Raw genomic sequence first — 14626 nt, 5'->3', positions numbered from 1 at the left:
TGAAACTTTGAAACTTTAATTCTAATAAATATTTTATTGTTATCTTCTGCGTGTATTCCAAAATACCGTGATAAATGACTGTAAAAAACTCAAGAATCTATGTCAGTATTCTTTCTTGTTATTCCCCATGCCCATGTCTTGTAAACGAATCTTTTCGAAGTTTCAGCTAAGTACATCTGTCAATATTATAGTTTCTCACACAGAAATTACAGGCTCTTAGAAATTAGACGGGTTTTGCATGCTTTAAAGATATATGTTTGCATCAAGTGATGCTAGCAGGATAAACGCTGATATCGTATTTTACAAAGTTACCAAATATAAACTGTTGATTAAAAACAAAACGGTAATATGAGATTTGAATTCAATAGTTAGAATGTATCCCACTGTAAGCCATGCCCATACCCCATGTGTACCGGTAGAAATCTGATCAAGCGGTGCGTAACGTAATGCGTGCTTTTTGTAACATTTTGTAAATATGAATGCTACTTGTAGCTTAACTGCTTATAATGTATTATTATATGGTTAAAACTTTACTCCTTCCCTTATATATAAACTGAATTCCAAATAGTGTTTTTCATAGGTCTGAACTTAGATGGTCCAAGCGACATTGAAAATTAAAGGTCAGTCATGATTTCAAATTTAAAGATTTGATCGTATGCTTAGATTTGGTACATAATTAATTTATTACCATTTATTTTTCCTTTTTTTCAAGGCAATTTTAATGAAATATTATTTTTCTCTTAATTAGTAATTAAAGATTTTTCACGTATGTTGTATGCTTTTTTTTTCACTTTATTGAAATTAATAACACGCATTATAGAATTATTATAAAAAGACTGCGAAATACGTTAAACTAAATTCAGCAGGTTTATTTAACAATTGCGACCTAAACTTTGTTTAATCACAGTGTTACAAATAAAAATGAAGTTCGAAGCGCATACCTCGCCATTTTAATAGTGTGGTATGTTTTTCAACGTATAACCTTCGGCTTAATGATGAATTAGTTGTTTAAAGATAATCCCGATTGATATGCAAATCAAAGAGAAAATACATTTGAAATGAGGAAACACTTTCATGTATCACTCATTCAATGACATATTAATAAGTATATTTCGTTTAACTTATAAATTAAATGCATGTTGCGGAAATGGATTTTAGAGGGAATTATGGATAAACTATACAGTTATTTAGATTGAAGTAATGTTTTGAGGTACTTATCTTTTCAGATTTTCTATAGATACGTATTCAGATTTGTCAAATTTATTGCACGAAGTCGCTGTTAAAATAACAAGTATGTTTCACGAGAGGATGTTTTTTAGAACTAATTAATGTAGTTAAATATTAGAAAATCACCTGTTAGAGATACGGACCGATTCACACTACAGTGAAGAAAGAGTGGGGTGTTTTTTTAGTTTTAAACTTAGTTTATCGAGGAGGATTTGTAAAGCCCCAATTCGTTGTATACAAATTATATACAGAGTGGCACAGGTATATAAAGAGCGTATTCTGCTGATCGAGTTGCTGTGATGAAAATTGAATCCTGTAGTAACAGTGCAATGGATAAGAATTACTCGGGAGTAAAGCATAGTCGGCGGAGGATTACAGTTCAAATCATTGTGGATGTTATAATTTGGATTGCAGGTAATCGTATAATTTTATATGATTTGTAATTCAATGTCAGATTTGCATTTATTTTAGCATTACATGTATTAATTTAAACGTTCAGTTTACAATAAAGGAAACGTGTAATAGACATTTTTAAAAGCACTAAATGTTCATACTTGCATGAAAATACTACCATTGTTGTTAATTTCATACTTTTTTTATTTTAATAAACAATTAATTAAACACTTACAGGTACAATGTTAGATACTTTGTATATACTTTCTTGAAATCAATAACCCTATGGCATTTGACAAAATTATATGATATATTTCATTTTATTTCCAGTTAAGTTTATGTACATTATATAAAACTACAATTCAAAATAGGAATGAAACTAAACGATTAAAAGAAACAGAAAGAATTGAATGCAATTGAAAGTTATCCGCAGAGACTGATAAAATATCGTAAATATATGTATTGTTTTGAAGGGTTTTAACATTTTATGTGTTGTGGGCTATGTTTCCATTATCATAATCATTATGAAATGGTCTACATACTTTAATTACATTTCACATTGGTAATAAATTAAGGTGATTTATAGGCCCATTGGGCCGGGTGCTCTTCCGTATTTATAATTATTGTTACAATTGTATTATAAATGCACATGCCAGTATTATAAACCATTTCTTGTCTTATTTCATCTGATCTTACATGACTTTTAATCGTTACGTATTGTATACATTTTAATAAACTGGAACACAATGGATATGCGTCAAATCAATTAAAAAACCCTTTGAAGTATTTGATTTGCTATCAAATACCTTTAAATCTGTACGTTTAAAGAATCAGCTAATGCCATTTAATGATTTTATATATTTCACTTGCTAAATTGAATAAGTAAAATGCAATGGCCACTAGCTTTCTCTTTACTTACCATATTTTCCCCATCTATGTTAAAATGTAACGGTTGAACGTACAGCAACAAGGAAAAGAATAATAAATAAAAACAATAACAACACATGTTCACACGATATTAAATATTCTGCTGAAATATCGTTTCCTATACATTTGTTCGTGAATATGATTTATATGAAGAAGAAAAAAAATCAATATTTTGTTGAATGTTATTTTCGATTATTATTTTCTTATATATTTGTCTTATGCTGCAATATTTTCAGTGGAATTTTAATTGAATATTTATAAATAAAAAATACATCCCTTATGGCTTTTACTGTAAAATTTCATATTCAGTATTGAAATTAGTGTTTTTTTCTAACCATTTAGTTACATTCTGAAATATTCTAACATAAAATTGAAAGCGTGTTTTGGAAGTTTGAAAGTCATTTTAAAAGAAATGCGTTATAAGTATACAGTCATAATTAAAGTATGTTTGGCTAGGGTTATACTAAGAACGTACAAATAAAAAAAAACATAACGTACAAATGTTGCATTCAGTTGAAAAACTATTAGAAATATCTTTTGTAAAGGTCTTTTGTAAAGATATTACTAATACTAGTAGCTTTTCGACTGAATGCAAAGATCGAAATGAATGGCAAGGAAAAAGGTAATAAAATCAATTGCATTCGCAATCTGTCTATAAGTTTTATAATGTACGTACTATTTGTTGAAATGCTAAAGTGCACATTACTTTTAATTATGGATACATTGAATTTAACATAATGTTAGTTTCATATATTTTCAGTTTCTTTGGTCGTTATATACCTTTTTCTGTACGGAAAACCCTACAAGTCGGGATTTTTCTGTGATGACAGGTCTCTAAGTTATCCCTCCATACCAGAAACCATATCGACACCTGTTCTGATAGCTGCTGCATTCACTCTCTCTGTAATACTGGTACGTATTTCTATTGTAGAGCAGTAGCAATATTTAATTGTGGTCAACCTTCAAGTCGTCCCTCGGAAAGCCTTCACAAACTACGTCAGTATGAAAACCAACGGTGAATCGCTTGTTTACATTTTTTAACACTTTCTAAAAAAGTAAATAAACTTTTTAAATAAACAACTTTAGAAACATTATAAGTCTTATATGCACTTACTCACACTTAAGCTGGGAGTAAATTAAATATTCTCATCTCTTTTTAACTAATAACAAAACCAAAAACATAGATAGGTGGCTTTAGGTATATATTTGGCAGCAAATATCGCGGACAATGTATCACGGAGTAAATATTCAGCAATACAAAATGTCATTTTTTTTTTTGTTGTCATCGACTTTGTCTCTTGACATGACTCAGTTGTGAATGTTAAAATCTGCAACGATACTAGACACTAATATGCATGTAAAAATCATGTTAAAATATAGATGCAATAGAATAAAATAGCTATTTCACATCTATTGTGCAACAACGCAAGATATTTCACTTTAAAATAGGGAAATGATAATGATTAATAAATGAAAATTAAAGCGGTTCCCTCTTATTGAAAGCCTCGAACAAATTTACCAAATTATCAAATGTAACTGAGAGGGAGGGTGGGCATTAACTTGTGTTAGTTGCCAAATGTTAACCTCGAGTGAAGATAAAGCACGAAAAAGCCTATATATACTGACAGATGCACGAAATGTTCGTGGGAAAAAAAAACAACGCCAAAACATATACAAAGTATAAAACTAATGAAGGATACTTAATTTCGAAGCGATAGTAATTACATTTTTATGGTTCCCTTCAGTTATATTTCAGTTGATTGGTTTTCATCAGATTTCTGTTTTCAGTGATCTGGATACACTTGTTTGCAAATAACCTTTGGCAATAAATGTAACTTTTCTGCTATTTCTGTCCCATGTAGAGTACATTAATTGAAAAATCTGTTATTTTTTGTCATAGGTTGTTTCAGTCGAAATTTTAAACTGCTTAGATACCAAATGCCGACGACCATGTCAATGGACAAGGGATATCGTATTTTGTGTAAAGAGTTACATTGTGTTTATGATTGGCTTCCTCATACAAGAACTCGTTGTTGACGCCGTCAAGAACAAGATGGGTGTGCTCAGACCTAACTTCTTTGACGTGTGCAAACCACAGTTCAACAAGACGTTATGCCCAAGGTAATTTTCGCTTTATCCTATATTTACAAGGAATGATTGTGCTTTCGGTCATTAAAATAGCTTTTTTTAAAACGTACGACACCTGGCTCTTCTAAAAAGTAGTGGTCTTGTCCAAGTCGTCGCTTTCAAAAAGAACTCGTCGTAGCATTGGAGTGAGACATAGTCTTTGTACATGTACACGTAAATGCAGATATCGTATCTTTGGAAAACAATCTCGTGCTAATTTCATGGAATCAATACATGAATTAAAATTATGAGCTCCTTAAAAGTCACATAACTCTGTTAAACTGAGCACTGACTCACCTTCAGAAGAATGACAGCCTTCACTGATATTCTATCAAGTACAATTAATATATTCTATGCAATCAACACATTAAATATATTTATTTAAATCTCAAATCAACAGTCTTTATGTTTTATATAGCGGCCTTAAAAGTCTCCTCTTACTGTTACACATGAATGTTAAAATATCTTATGCTTAGCGATCATAGTGTCCGTTCAAGGTTCTTTTATAATAGTTTTCCACCTTTTTTGCTATGCTGGGGAAATATGAGTGTTGCTCTTTTCCTAGGCTGTCTATGGTAAACCAGGCCTACTATTATCAATAAAGCCGCCATATAACATATAATTATGCTTATGTGATGCTAAGCCGTAAAACAAGAAAACATTTTATGCTTCCAAAGGATATTCCTAGAAATTTATTGGTCGTATACACAGTCGTATTTGCAGTCGGAATACACTAATAATAATAATTTGGTATTATAAAAAGATAAAAGTCATTTTTAAATATGCAATCTATCAAACGTTTAAATGGGATTTTAAAAGCATTCAGTTTTTATACTACAATATGTATTCATTTCATGGCCCTTGATACTTGACATTAATTACATATATGATTTCAGTTTAATAACTTTCGCTTTAAGGTGGTATATGAAACTTTATGGAAGTTTAGTCGTTAAATCTTCAAACCATTTTATCACTTTAAATATTATATAAACCTATACATACTTGAAAGGTCTTTGAATTCATTAAACTGATCATAGAGTTTATGACTAGGAAAGTATATTGGCCACATACAAGGGCATACATCTAATTCGAAACCATATGTAAAACTTTTGTGACAGCTTTCTTTTATACAAGGAATACTTTAAAAACGTTGTAAAACATTTGGACACGGTGTGGGAGGGGGGCGGGGGAGCATCGGGAAGAGTTCATCCCTAGCTGTAAGAATTCTTGCAAAATTGATGATACGACATTTAATTCCCTTTGTGAAATATATCTTCTTCTTGTGACGAGAACTATGACCAGGTTTGTTTTATCTGTAAAGAAATTCAAAAAGGTATGGGTTTATATAAGTTCTAATTATAATAAAATGATTCAAACCCCTGGAAGCTTTAGCGGACAAAATTTACTTAAAAAGTAAAACGCCAACGAAAATATCTAGCTAACCTCATATTCAAAATAATGTACTGCATATTTTGCTTTTAAATACTATTTACAGCTTTACAATTTTACTGGTGATGATGCTTTTGTTCCAGCTACATATCCGAGTACACATGCACGAGGAATGAACAAGATAAAGAGATCAGAAGCAGCCGACAATCTTTCCCTTCTGGTCACTCAGCACTGTCTATGTATATAGCAGTATATTTTTGTGTAAGTGCACAGTTTTATAAAGCAAAAATTCATTATAAACAGAGCCTTTGTATTGCGTACACATAAAGAGAATGAAAAATAAACTTAATTGACTTGACTTTAATTAATGCATATATTTAAAAGCAATACCTTTCCTTTAACACTTTCGTGGCATATTTCAAACCTGCACATTGTCATGCTGCCCCGTTGTTACATCTGGTCATTAACAAGATTTATGCAAACTTTCGACACATTAAAACTCATTAACTTTAATGTTCTCAACAACAGTGTCTTTTCTTCTGTATAAAATGAAAATATTATGTGTGTTTTTACATAATTTTGCATTACAATTAAATACTTTATACACAGCTGTATCGTTTGCTGAAAATAGCCCATATTTTGACGCGAAGTGCAGAGTTATGCAGAGTTTTGACAAGAAAAAGCCTGCAGACCTCCCTTCTTAATCAAAATAAATCAAATGTTTTCAATCATTCAGGTCTACATAGAAAATCGTTTGCTGATACGTTTTTCTCGTTTACTGAAGTTCTTTATTCAAACTGGACTTGTATGCACTGCGATTCTGTGTGGTCTTGAACGAATCAAAGACAACAAACATCATCCTTCTGATGTCATAGCAGGATACGTATTAGGCGTCACTGTCGCTGTATTTGTGGTGAGTAATAATTCTAAAGTATTCACTGTAGATTTGGTTCATGCACTGGCATTTATTAGTCCCCTACCGGTAGAACGCCGGAATGGACTATAGGAATGTTCTCCGCCCGTCCTTCTTTCCGTCCGCAAATCTTGATCCTGCAATAACTCGAAAAATTATTTAAGCTCATAAAACTTGGTATGTAAATAGAGGGCAATACGTAGATTATGCACGCACATGACTAATGCTTGTAGATCAAAGGTCAAGGTCACTACTGAAGGTCAAGTAAATTGTTTCTGCGCCGTAACGTTTATATGCATTGATGGATTATCTTAATGCTACGCACAAACGCTCCCCATGTCAACACATGATTTATGCTTGTCAGTTAACGATCAAGGTCACTGTTTAAGGTCAAGTAAAATCTGTTTCCACTCCATACCGGTAGGAAACTTTTGTATTGCCGCTGCAGTACTTGGTCACTTGTTTATCTTGATATCAAACCTTTACAAAAGTTAGATTTGTTTCGTCTTTTACGTCCCTGACATGCATGAAATTGAATCCTCCTGTAAAATACCAAAGTCATTTTCGCAGCCGAAATTGTTAATGCACACATGGAGCTTTATACCGTGTCTTAACTTATAGTTCTTTCCGCCAAAACATCATGAAAAATGTATAGTTTTGAATTTAAAAATTAAAGAAAAGAGTTTCGTAAATCCGTATTTTATCTTGCAGCACATGTTGGTTGGAACCAAGTTTGCGAAGACAACAAGTGTTGGAAAAAAGACAAAGTTAAACACAAATAATACGTCTTGTGACTTATGTTGCTCGTGTGAACAATCACCGGTTCTTAATCCACAAACACCAACATCTGCACTAGAAGATGGATATTTCTTGAATATGGAAAATGGAAGAAGTACATCCTCAACAAAACTTATAGCGCTTCAAAATAATAATCGAAATATGTCCGTGACGTCAGAAATCGTATGAAGGGGCATGGAGTAAAATAGTCCAGTTCATATTTAATTTTGAAGAAAATATTATGGGTTGTGATAGGTAATGAGGATATGAGGTGTATGACGAGGAAACGTTACCGTTAGCCATTATGTTTTGTTATTGTCTTTTTTTTTCAAAATAAAATGATCAGTATGTCATGAGTTTTAAAGTTTTGTGATTTAAATGAGATATAAACTTGTATTGTTTTCTTTGGGTTCCTACTTTTAGCCGTATAACATTGCAACTTCGATAATAGGTTTTACTTCTTATGGAAACACCAGAAAAAGGTCGTAAAATAAAAAGTTACGTTCTATAACGTTAGTCCTGAGTACTGGTCCATTCTATACAATGCAGGTAGTAGGTGGTCAAAGCATTTCTATTCCCGTGAGAAAAACTAGTTTGTATTTAAAATTCATCAAGTGAAACAATGAATTAGCTTCAATATAGAACACTATGTATTGCAATGTCACTGGTACTGATAGCTACGAGCAAAACGTTCTTTGCAATCATATTGGCATGGAACAGAAGCAATTTCGCCGATTAAAACACATAGGTAATGCCGGTGGTTGTTATATTTTAAGAACATGTTTCAGACGCTTTATTTGTATATAATGTGTATAATGAATTCATCTATTCCACTCAAATGTATTTTTATTTATTTCAGACAACTTATTTCTAGCCGTTTATAACTGCAGAGGGAAACTGAAAGTATTCAAGATCTTGTTTACATGTATTGATACTATACAACATCTGTTCAGTATAAATGACCTTATCATCATGTTGTACGCGTAAACAAATTTTATCATTTGAAGAACAGTAATTTCATCAAATTACAATTAAAAATTGATACATACGAGACAAAAGAATACGTAACGTTTTACCTAGTTTGAGTGTTCAAAACCTTCTGCAATTAAAAAGCAATTAAATACTTATGAGGTTAATAATGAAGTATCACGTACTGTTTAACCTGCTTTGAAAGACTTACGTATATAAAGAATGACTTTTTTCTATAGTACATAAGTAGCTTAAATATCAAGCACATTCCCCAGTTTTATGTTATTATACCAGTAGAGCAAAGCTCTGATCCCTGCCCCCCCCCACCCCCCTCCCCCACTCCCTCACAACCGCAACCCACAGAAAACTTTAATGATGTAGTTTTGCAGTAGCAGTAGATAATCTAATTACGGCAATTGATTTATAATACCATTTCTTTGACATTACAGAACTCTATGCTAGTGCGTTTAGGTATCTCTGTTCTGCTTTGGCATCCCCTCTCCTTTTACTATGAATAAGTTATCGTGGTGTGTTTGTCTTATGTACGTGAGTGTCTGCGCTGCTGTGGCTTACGTTGTAGGGTAACTGTGATTAAGGTACGTAGCTTTCCCTTTTGACTATGCATCCTTGTTCCACCACTTTTCCCTTCACCCCCCCCCCCCCCCCCCCCCCCCCTTCCCATTCCTCCCCTTTTTTATATTTTGCATAAAATTAAAATGTACTTGCTGGATTTTTTAAGCAACCCGTCTATAATATTTTTCCGTTGCAGCTTCTTTTTGTTGTGGGCCTGCTGTGCAAATGCGTGGCTCTAAGACTGTGTTTGTGGTGCCCTGTGCTTCCGAGAAAAATCTACCATTACCTATTATCTTTTGTATTTGGTCAAATTCATGTGTTTATTATACATATTTACATGATCAATCTTATCTTTAATGAAACTATTACTATTTTATTTCGTCGTCTAATCTGCACATTTTGGCCATAAACAATATTAAATGACAAATATGGAAAGTAATTGTAAGCAATGTCTCCAGAAAAAAGTATGCCATATTGTAAACATAAGATTCTTTGGTCTATTAAATGAAACATATGGCCATGGCATTCAACATACACGCGTAAGAAATGCCATAAGAGAAAGTGTAAACAGTTCTTTGAAATCTTTATGGCATAGACCATGAACAATATTACCCATAGAATAGTACTGGTAAAAATGACATGATAATGTTGGAGATTTTCTGTACATTTTGTGATGGCATGTCACCGTGTCTCTTCAGAAACATTCAAAATTTTGTTTCAAACATGAAGAGCATATTATTGCAAAAAGCATGTTTACCGATTCCCGTGTTTTATAAGCCGCTACAACTACTATCCTTAATTTATAAGAACTTAGAAGAGCTTAAACTGTTGTTGATGATAATGCTCACTAATTGATGGCTGCCTTCTTATTGATATTTCACGCGTAAAAATGTAAAGTTATCCACATACATCTCGATAATGTCTTCTAAAATCGTGTGATTTTGATATCTGAAAAGCTTAAGTCATCACATGAGCATTTTGTTTACGTTTCAAAGATTATAGTGACATTTTACAAAGTTTCAACATGCACCTGAAACGTATCAGTACAGGCGAAAGTTATGTCTGAAGCAATTGAATCTGTAGATAGAAGATGATCTGATTTTATCTTTTAACTGACAGATATGATATTTGCATGGTACCACCCAACAAATATTATGATATATAGTGTCTCTTTTTGCAAACTTGTAATGATATTAATCAGTCATTCCTACAATTTAAAATTCGAAATATTTCAACCATTAAAGTTAATGGAAATGAAATTTATCCATTTTGCACACAATGGTACAATCGAAAACATGGCGTCGACGCCGACCAAATACTTAGAAAATTCTATCTTATAATGGCGAGATTGACACAATGAAGAATAAAAAAAACGTTGTAAACTTTCCTGCCCACCTGTTTCTCATCTGAAATAAATTCAAGTCAAGTCTGACTTGTTATATAACAATATGAATATAAAATGATCAAGATCTGCACTGTTCGCCATTCAGTCAGTAACTTTTTGGTAAACACCCCTTTTAACAGTTAATGGTACTGTCCAAATTGAAAGATGGACATGTTCATTATAGAAATTTAGTAGGGTAAGAGTTAAAACTCCACCTAAATGGTTTATTCTAACAGAGTTCTATGTGTTTGTCAAATAAACACAGAAAGAAGTCAATCATTAAATATTTAAATATTCTTTGATAAAAAGGGCTGTCGGAAAGGCACGTAAACGAACATCATTATGTTGTCAAAACAGCCTAAATACTTGTATAAACTTGTGCAGTTAAATTGCATCAACATAATTGATCAAATTTATCTGAAGTATTTAAAAAATACAGTTTCTTTCAAAAGAATACACGAAATTTCTGTATCCAGTATTGTGTACCTGAGGATCACATAGATATTCTTGAGTTCAAAACTGAAAATATTATGTAACCGAGAGAGCATAATACTTTTTTCAAGTACTATTATAACTGATTTGAAGATTGCATAAATTCCGAAAAAGAAACGATAAGTCATACATACATAATATATAAAATGGTGACGGATATATACTCATAAGCTCAAAGACTGTTCGACTTTTTCGAATGTGCATTTAACACCGTCAACTAGTGTATAGAAAGTTATGTATTCTGCAAATTGCCTCGAATAATTCCAAAATCGCTGTATGCTGTTAACAAGGATATCTGGCAAACTACCATATAGCGGTACAGTAACCCAGAATAAGTCTGCTGAAAAGTATACAGTCCTATATATGTTTTTCTTCTAGTAACAAATTTTGGTATTGCAGGTAGAAAAGCAACCGCAACTGCACACGAAAACAAACGAAAACCCTGACGAAAATTCATTCTTAATCCTGGCCTCTAGTAATTATGAGCAGGGTATAATATACAAGATATGCCAACGAAGCCGATCATAAAATGAATCCTGTCTACGTTTAAACGATTTAAAAAGCAACACAATAACTGTCATACTTGCTGCACTTAAAAACAAAATGCTGCTTGATGTATCAATCAAGCTTCTACAGTCTTTTATGTTACACAAGATCGTAACAAATGTTGTCTATCATGTTGTATTTGTTTTTGTTTAAAATCACGTCGACGTAATTATAGGTCGTATGGTACCTTTTTGATGGTGGAGGAAGGCCCCAAGTGCTCCTCCGAGCATTGTTACAGGTTTCGAACTCGCATCGGTCTGGCATACTGCGTAATTATGGGAACACGTATCTGTAATAAAAGAAAAGAAATCTTCATTTTAAGAAGCTTTTGCAAAACCAAATTGTAACCATTAATTGTATCACATGGCTGTTTAAATTATCAAGAATTCCAATATGAACAATGTAACATATATATTGGTTTTGATCTTTGCGATGTATAACTTGTATTCCTTGGATGAAACTACTGTTCAGAAGCCCAACAATTTTCCCTGTCTCTGTCTCTTGGATTTTCATAATACAAAAATGTACACGTCTGCTCACGTTTGGCTTTCGGCATCAATATTTGACCTAAAGATATATCGTATATTAGATCAGCAATCTGTGACTGCATACATATATGGCTGCGTACATATGATCGGTCAGGTTTTTAGTTCGCAATATTCTTATATTACAAGCCAGCTTCTGTATTTACAACTGTGTTCCTATTTGTGGATTTTAGTATTCAGATACTGTTAATAGCATTCCATTTTTTTCATCTGTACTTAGAAAACTGTATGTTTCTATGTATATAACTAGACATGAATTAATTTAGCTAAATGTATCGCATTAATTCAATAAAGTGCCTAACTAGGGTACAAATATTTGGCTGGTATCTGTATTGTCAATGGCAATAGGTGATTTTCTCCCATGTTGTCCCATCTAATGTTGTGATGTTAATGTACATGGTTTCTTATTGGCCCTATAATAGATCAAAATGTATCGCATTAGACCGAGGCCACAGAGTCCCTGTGATGTAATGAAAATTGGGTCCAGTCAGTCATAGTTGATGGCAGAAAGAAGTAAGCAACGAGATGAGTAAGACAATGGACATATTGAGACAAATGTTTAATAAGTTTTTATCAGGTCAAAGTGAACGAGATTTTGCCGCATTTAACATGCGTTCCGTTTAAAAATGATATCTGATAATAACGTATTTATGAACTTGGGTAACCTTATGCGCATGGTATAAAACTCGGCACATTTGTTACTTATTATTATGATTAATCAATATAAAACTCTCGATATGTATCAAAATTATTATTGATGACCAGTTCAATTTTGAAAGAAGAGTATTATATGAATTTCACAACACCAGATACATTGTCTTCTCTTATCGGCATACACATTGAATTTTTCATAAGGTGAGATTTAAAAGATTTACATTCATTCTATATCAGAATAAATCAAATATAACTGTTTACCTACGAAAGTATCTGTTTACATGTCGCGAACCATTTATATTTTCTAATTAATTACAGTTTGATAGTTATTTACTACGTATCCACAAACGTGAAGAATAGCTGAATGAAAATATACTGTAAGTATACCGTCTTGTATCCCAGTTTAATTTTTCCACTAATTTCATTCCCGAGCCTTATTTTTGTGCATTAAGATACGTCACAAATGGTCTGTTGGTTAAATGTTATTCGCTGTTGCCTGTTATATGATCAAAGAAAAACTGTATCCATCTGCAAGATGATAAGTCACAACAGGTACATTTTCAATTATAGGTGGTTAATAATCAAGAACGTCTTTACTGTAAGAGATTTTCAATTTCTAACTAGTTTTGATTTACAACCACAGCATATGGGTGTACAGTAAATTTTAAATTGGTATCTCTTTACGAAAGAATTCATATATAAGTTTTATCTACATCTGGATTATATTTTAAAGAAAATAAGATACAAATTAAAAGCATATCAGCAAAATATATTGCATACTTATCGGTATACTTTCATAAATAAAAACATGTTAACGGCGAACGTTCCACGTCACTTGCGTTACTTACGTCAGAAATCGAAAAAAAGTATATTAGGCAGTAACATGTGTTAGCCCAACATGGCATAACTGAAACTAATAGATGATAATACAATGAGGATTAAATGCGTCATAGGCTCATATTAGGTGACGACAGTAATACACTAGAGATGCTTTTGAGAAAAGCGCATGTCTCCTACAACTGCCTAATCATCTAAATAATAAGTCAGTCTTTATATACTGTTTACTGAATCCACATGTGCCTGCGCTTTCTTGACACCAAAAGGACCCCTATACTACTAGTAGTATAGGGGTCGGTTTGGAGGTAAAACTACGCAAGAAATCTGAGTGATTTTGGTGATTCAAGGGATATAATTCCAAAGTGCCTAGGCCGATTTGGGAAGTTATCGAACTTGGCCGAGCACTTATTGGCAGACACATTTTATTATAGTTTGGTGAAGATCAGATGAGAAATGTTCGACTAAGAGTGCGACAAGCTTTGTGACACACACACACACTGGAGTAAAGCAATATGTCTCCCACACCTCTGTGTGAAGGGAGACATAAGTAATAACATATTTCGTGTGTGAGAGTGTCATCTGTGCTAAACATCCGGAGTTAATAGTCATATTAGTATTTGATATCTACAAAATGTATGAAGTCACCTGGAAATTTTACAAATCAATACGACAAACTTAAAATAATACCGGGTGAATAATTTGTAAGACACTATTTTAGAAATAAGATAAAATTTCAAGGTGCCTATCGAGATGTAAGCATGCTCAATCATTGGTGAATGAGAACGAATTACATTGTATATTTTATTAAAAGATAAATTGTCAATGCCTGATAAAATTTGTAAGATTAGAATCTCAAAAGACCTAGTCAGTTTT

The 14626-nt window shown here is 32.5% G+C and overlaps 1 protein-coding gene across 1 annotated transcript; it reads left to right on the top strand.

Moving 5' to 3' along the window:
* The first annotated feature begins 1437 nt into the window (after positions 1–1437).
* LOC123525394 (phospholipid phosphatase 2-like) lies at positions 1438–8143 on the top strand. Its single transcript, XM_045304413.2, has 6 exons — positions 1438–1641; positions 3308–3459; positions 4448–4668; positions 6207–6324; positions 6800–6976; positions 7688–8143. The coding sequence occupies exons 1-6, from the start codon at positions 1527–1529 to the stop codon at positions 7940–7942; spliced, it is 1038 nt and encodes a 345-aa protein (XP_045160348.2). The 5' UTR covers positions 1438–1526; the 3' UTR covers positions 7943–8143.
* Positions 8144–14626: the final 6483 nt, after the last annotated feature.

Source organism: Mercenaria mercenaria, chromosome 3 (assembly GCF_021730395.1).
Source record: "Mercenaria mercenaria strain notata chromosome 3, MADL_Memer_1, whole genome shotgun sequence".
Lineage (NCBI taxonomy): Eukaryota > Metazoa > Mollusca > Bivalvia > Venerida > Veneridae > Mercenaria > Mercenaria mercenaria.
This window is presented reverse-complemented; position numbering and strand designations above follow the sequence as displayed.

Coding starts and splice junctions, on each gene's coding strand:
- LOC123525394 (XM_045304413.2), top strand. CDS start 1,527: ATGAAAATTGAATCCTGTAGTAACAGTGCAATGGATAAGAATTACTCG. Junction 6,325..6,799: donor ATATAGCAGTATATTTTTGT/GTAAGTGCACAG, acceptor TCAATCATTCAG/GTCTACATAGAAAATCGTTT. Junction 6,977..7,687: donor TCACTGTCGCTGTATTTGTG/GTGAGTAATAAT, acceptor TTTATCTTGCAG/CACATGTTGGTTGGAACCAA.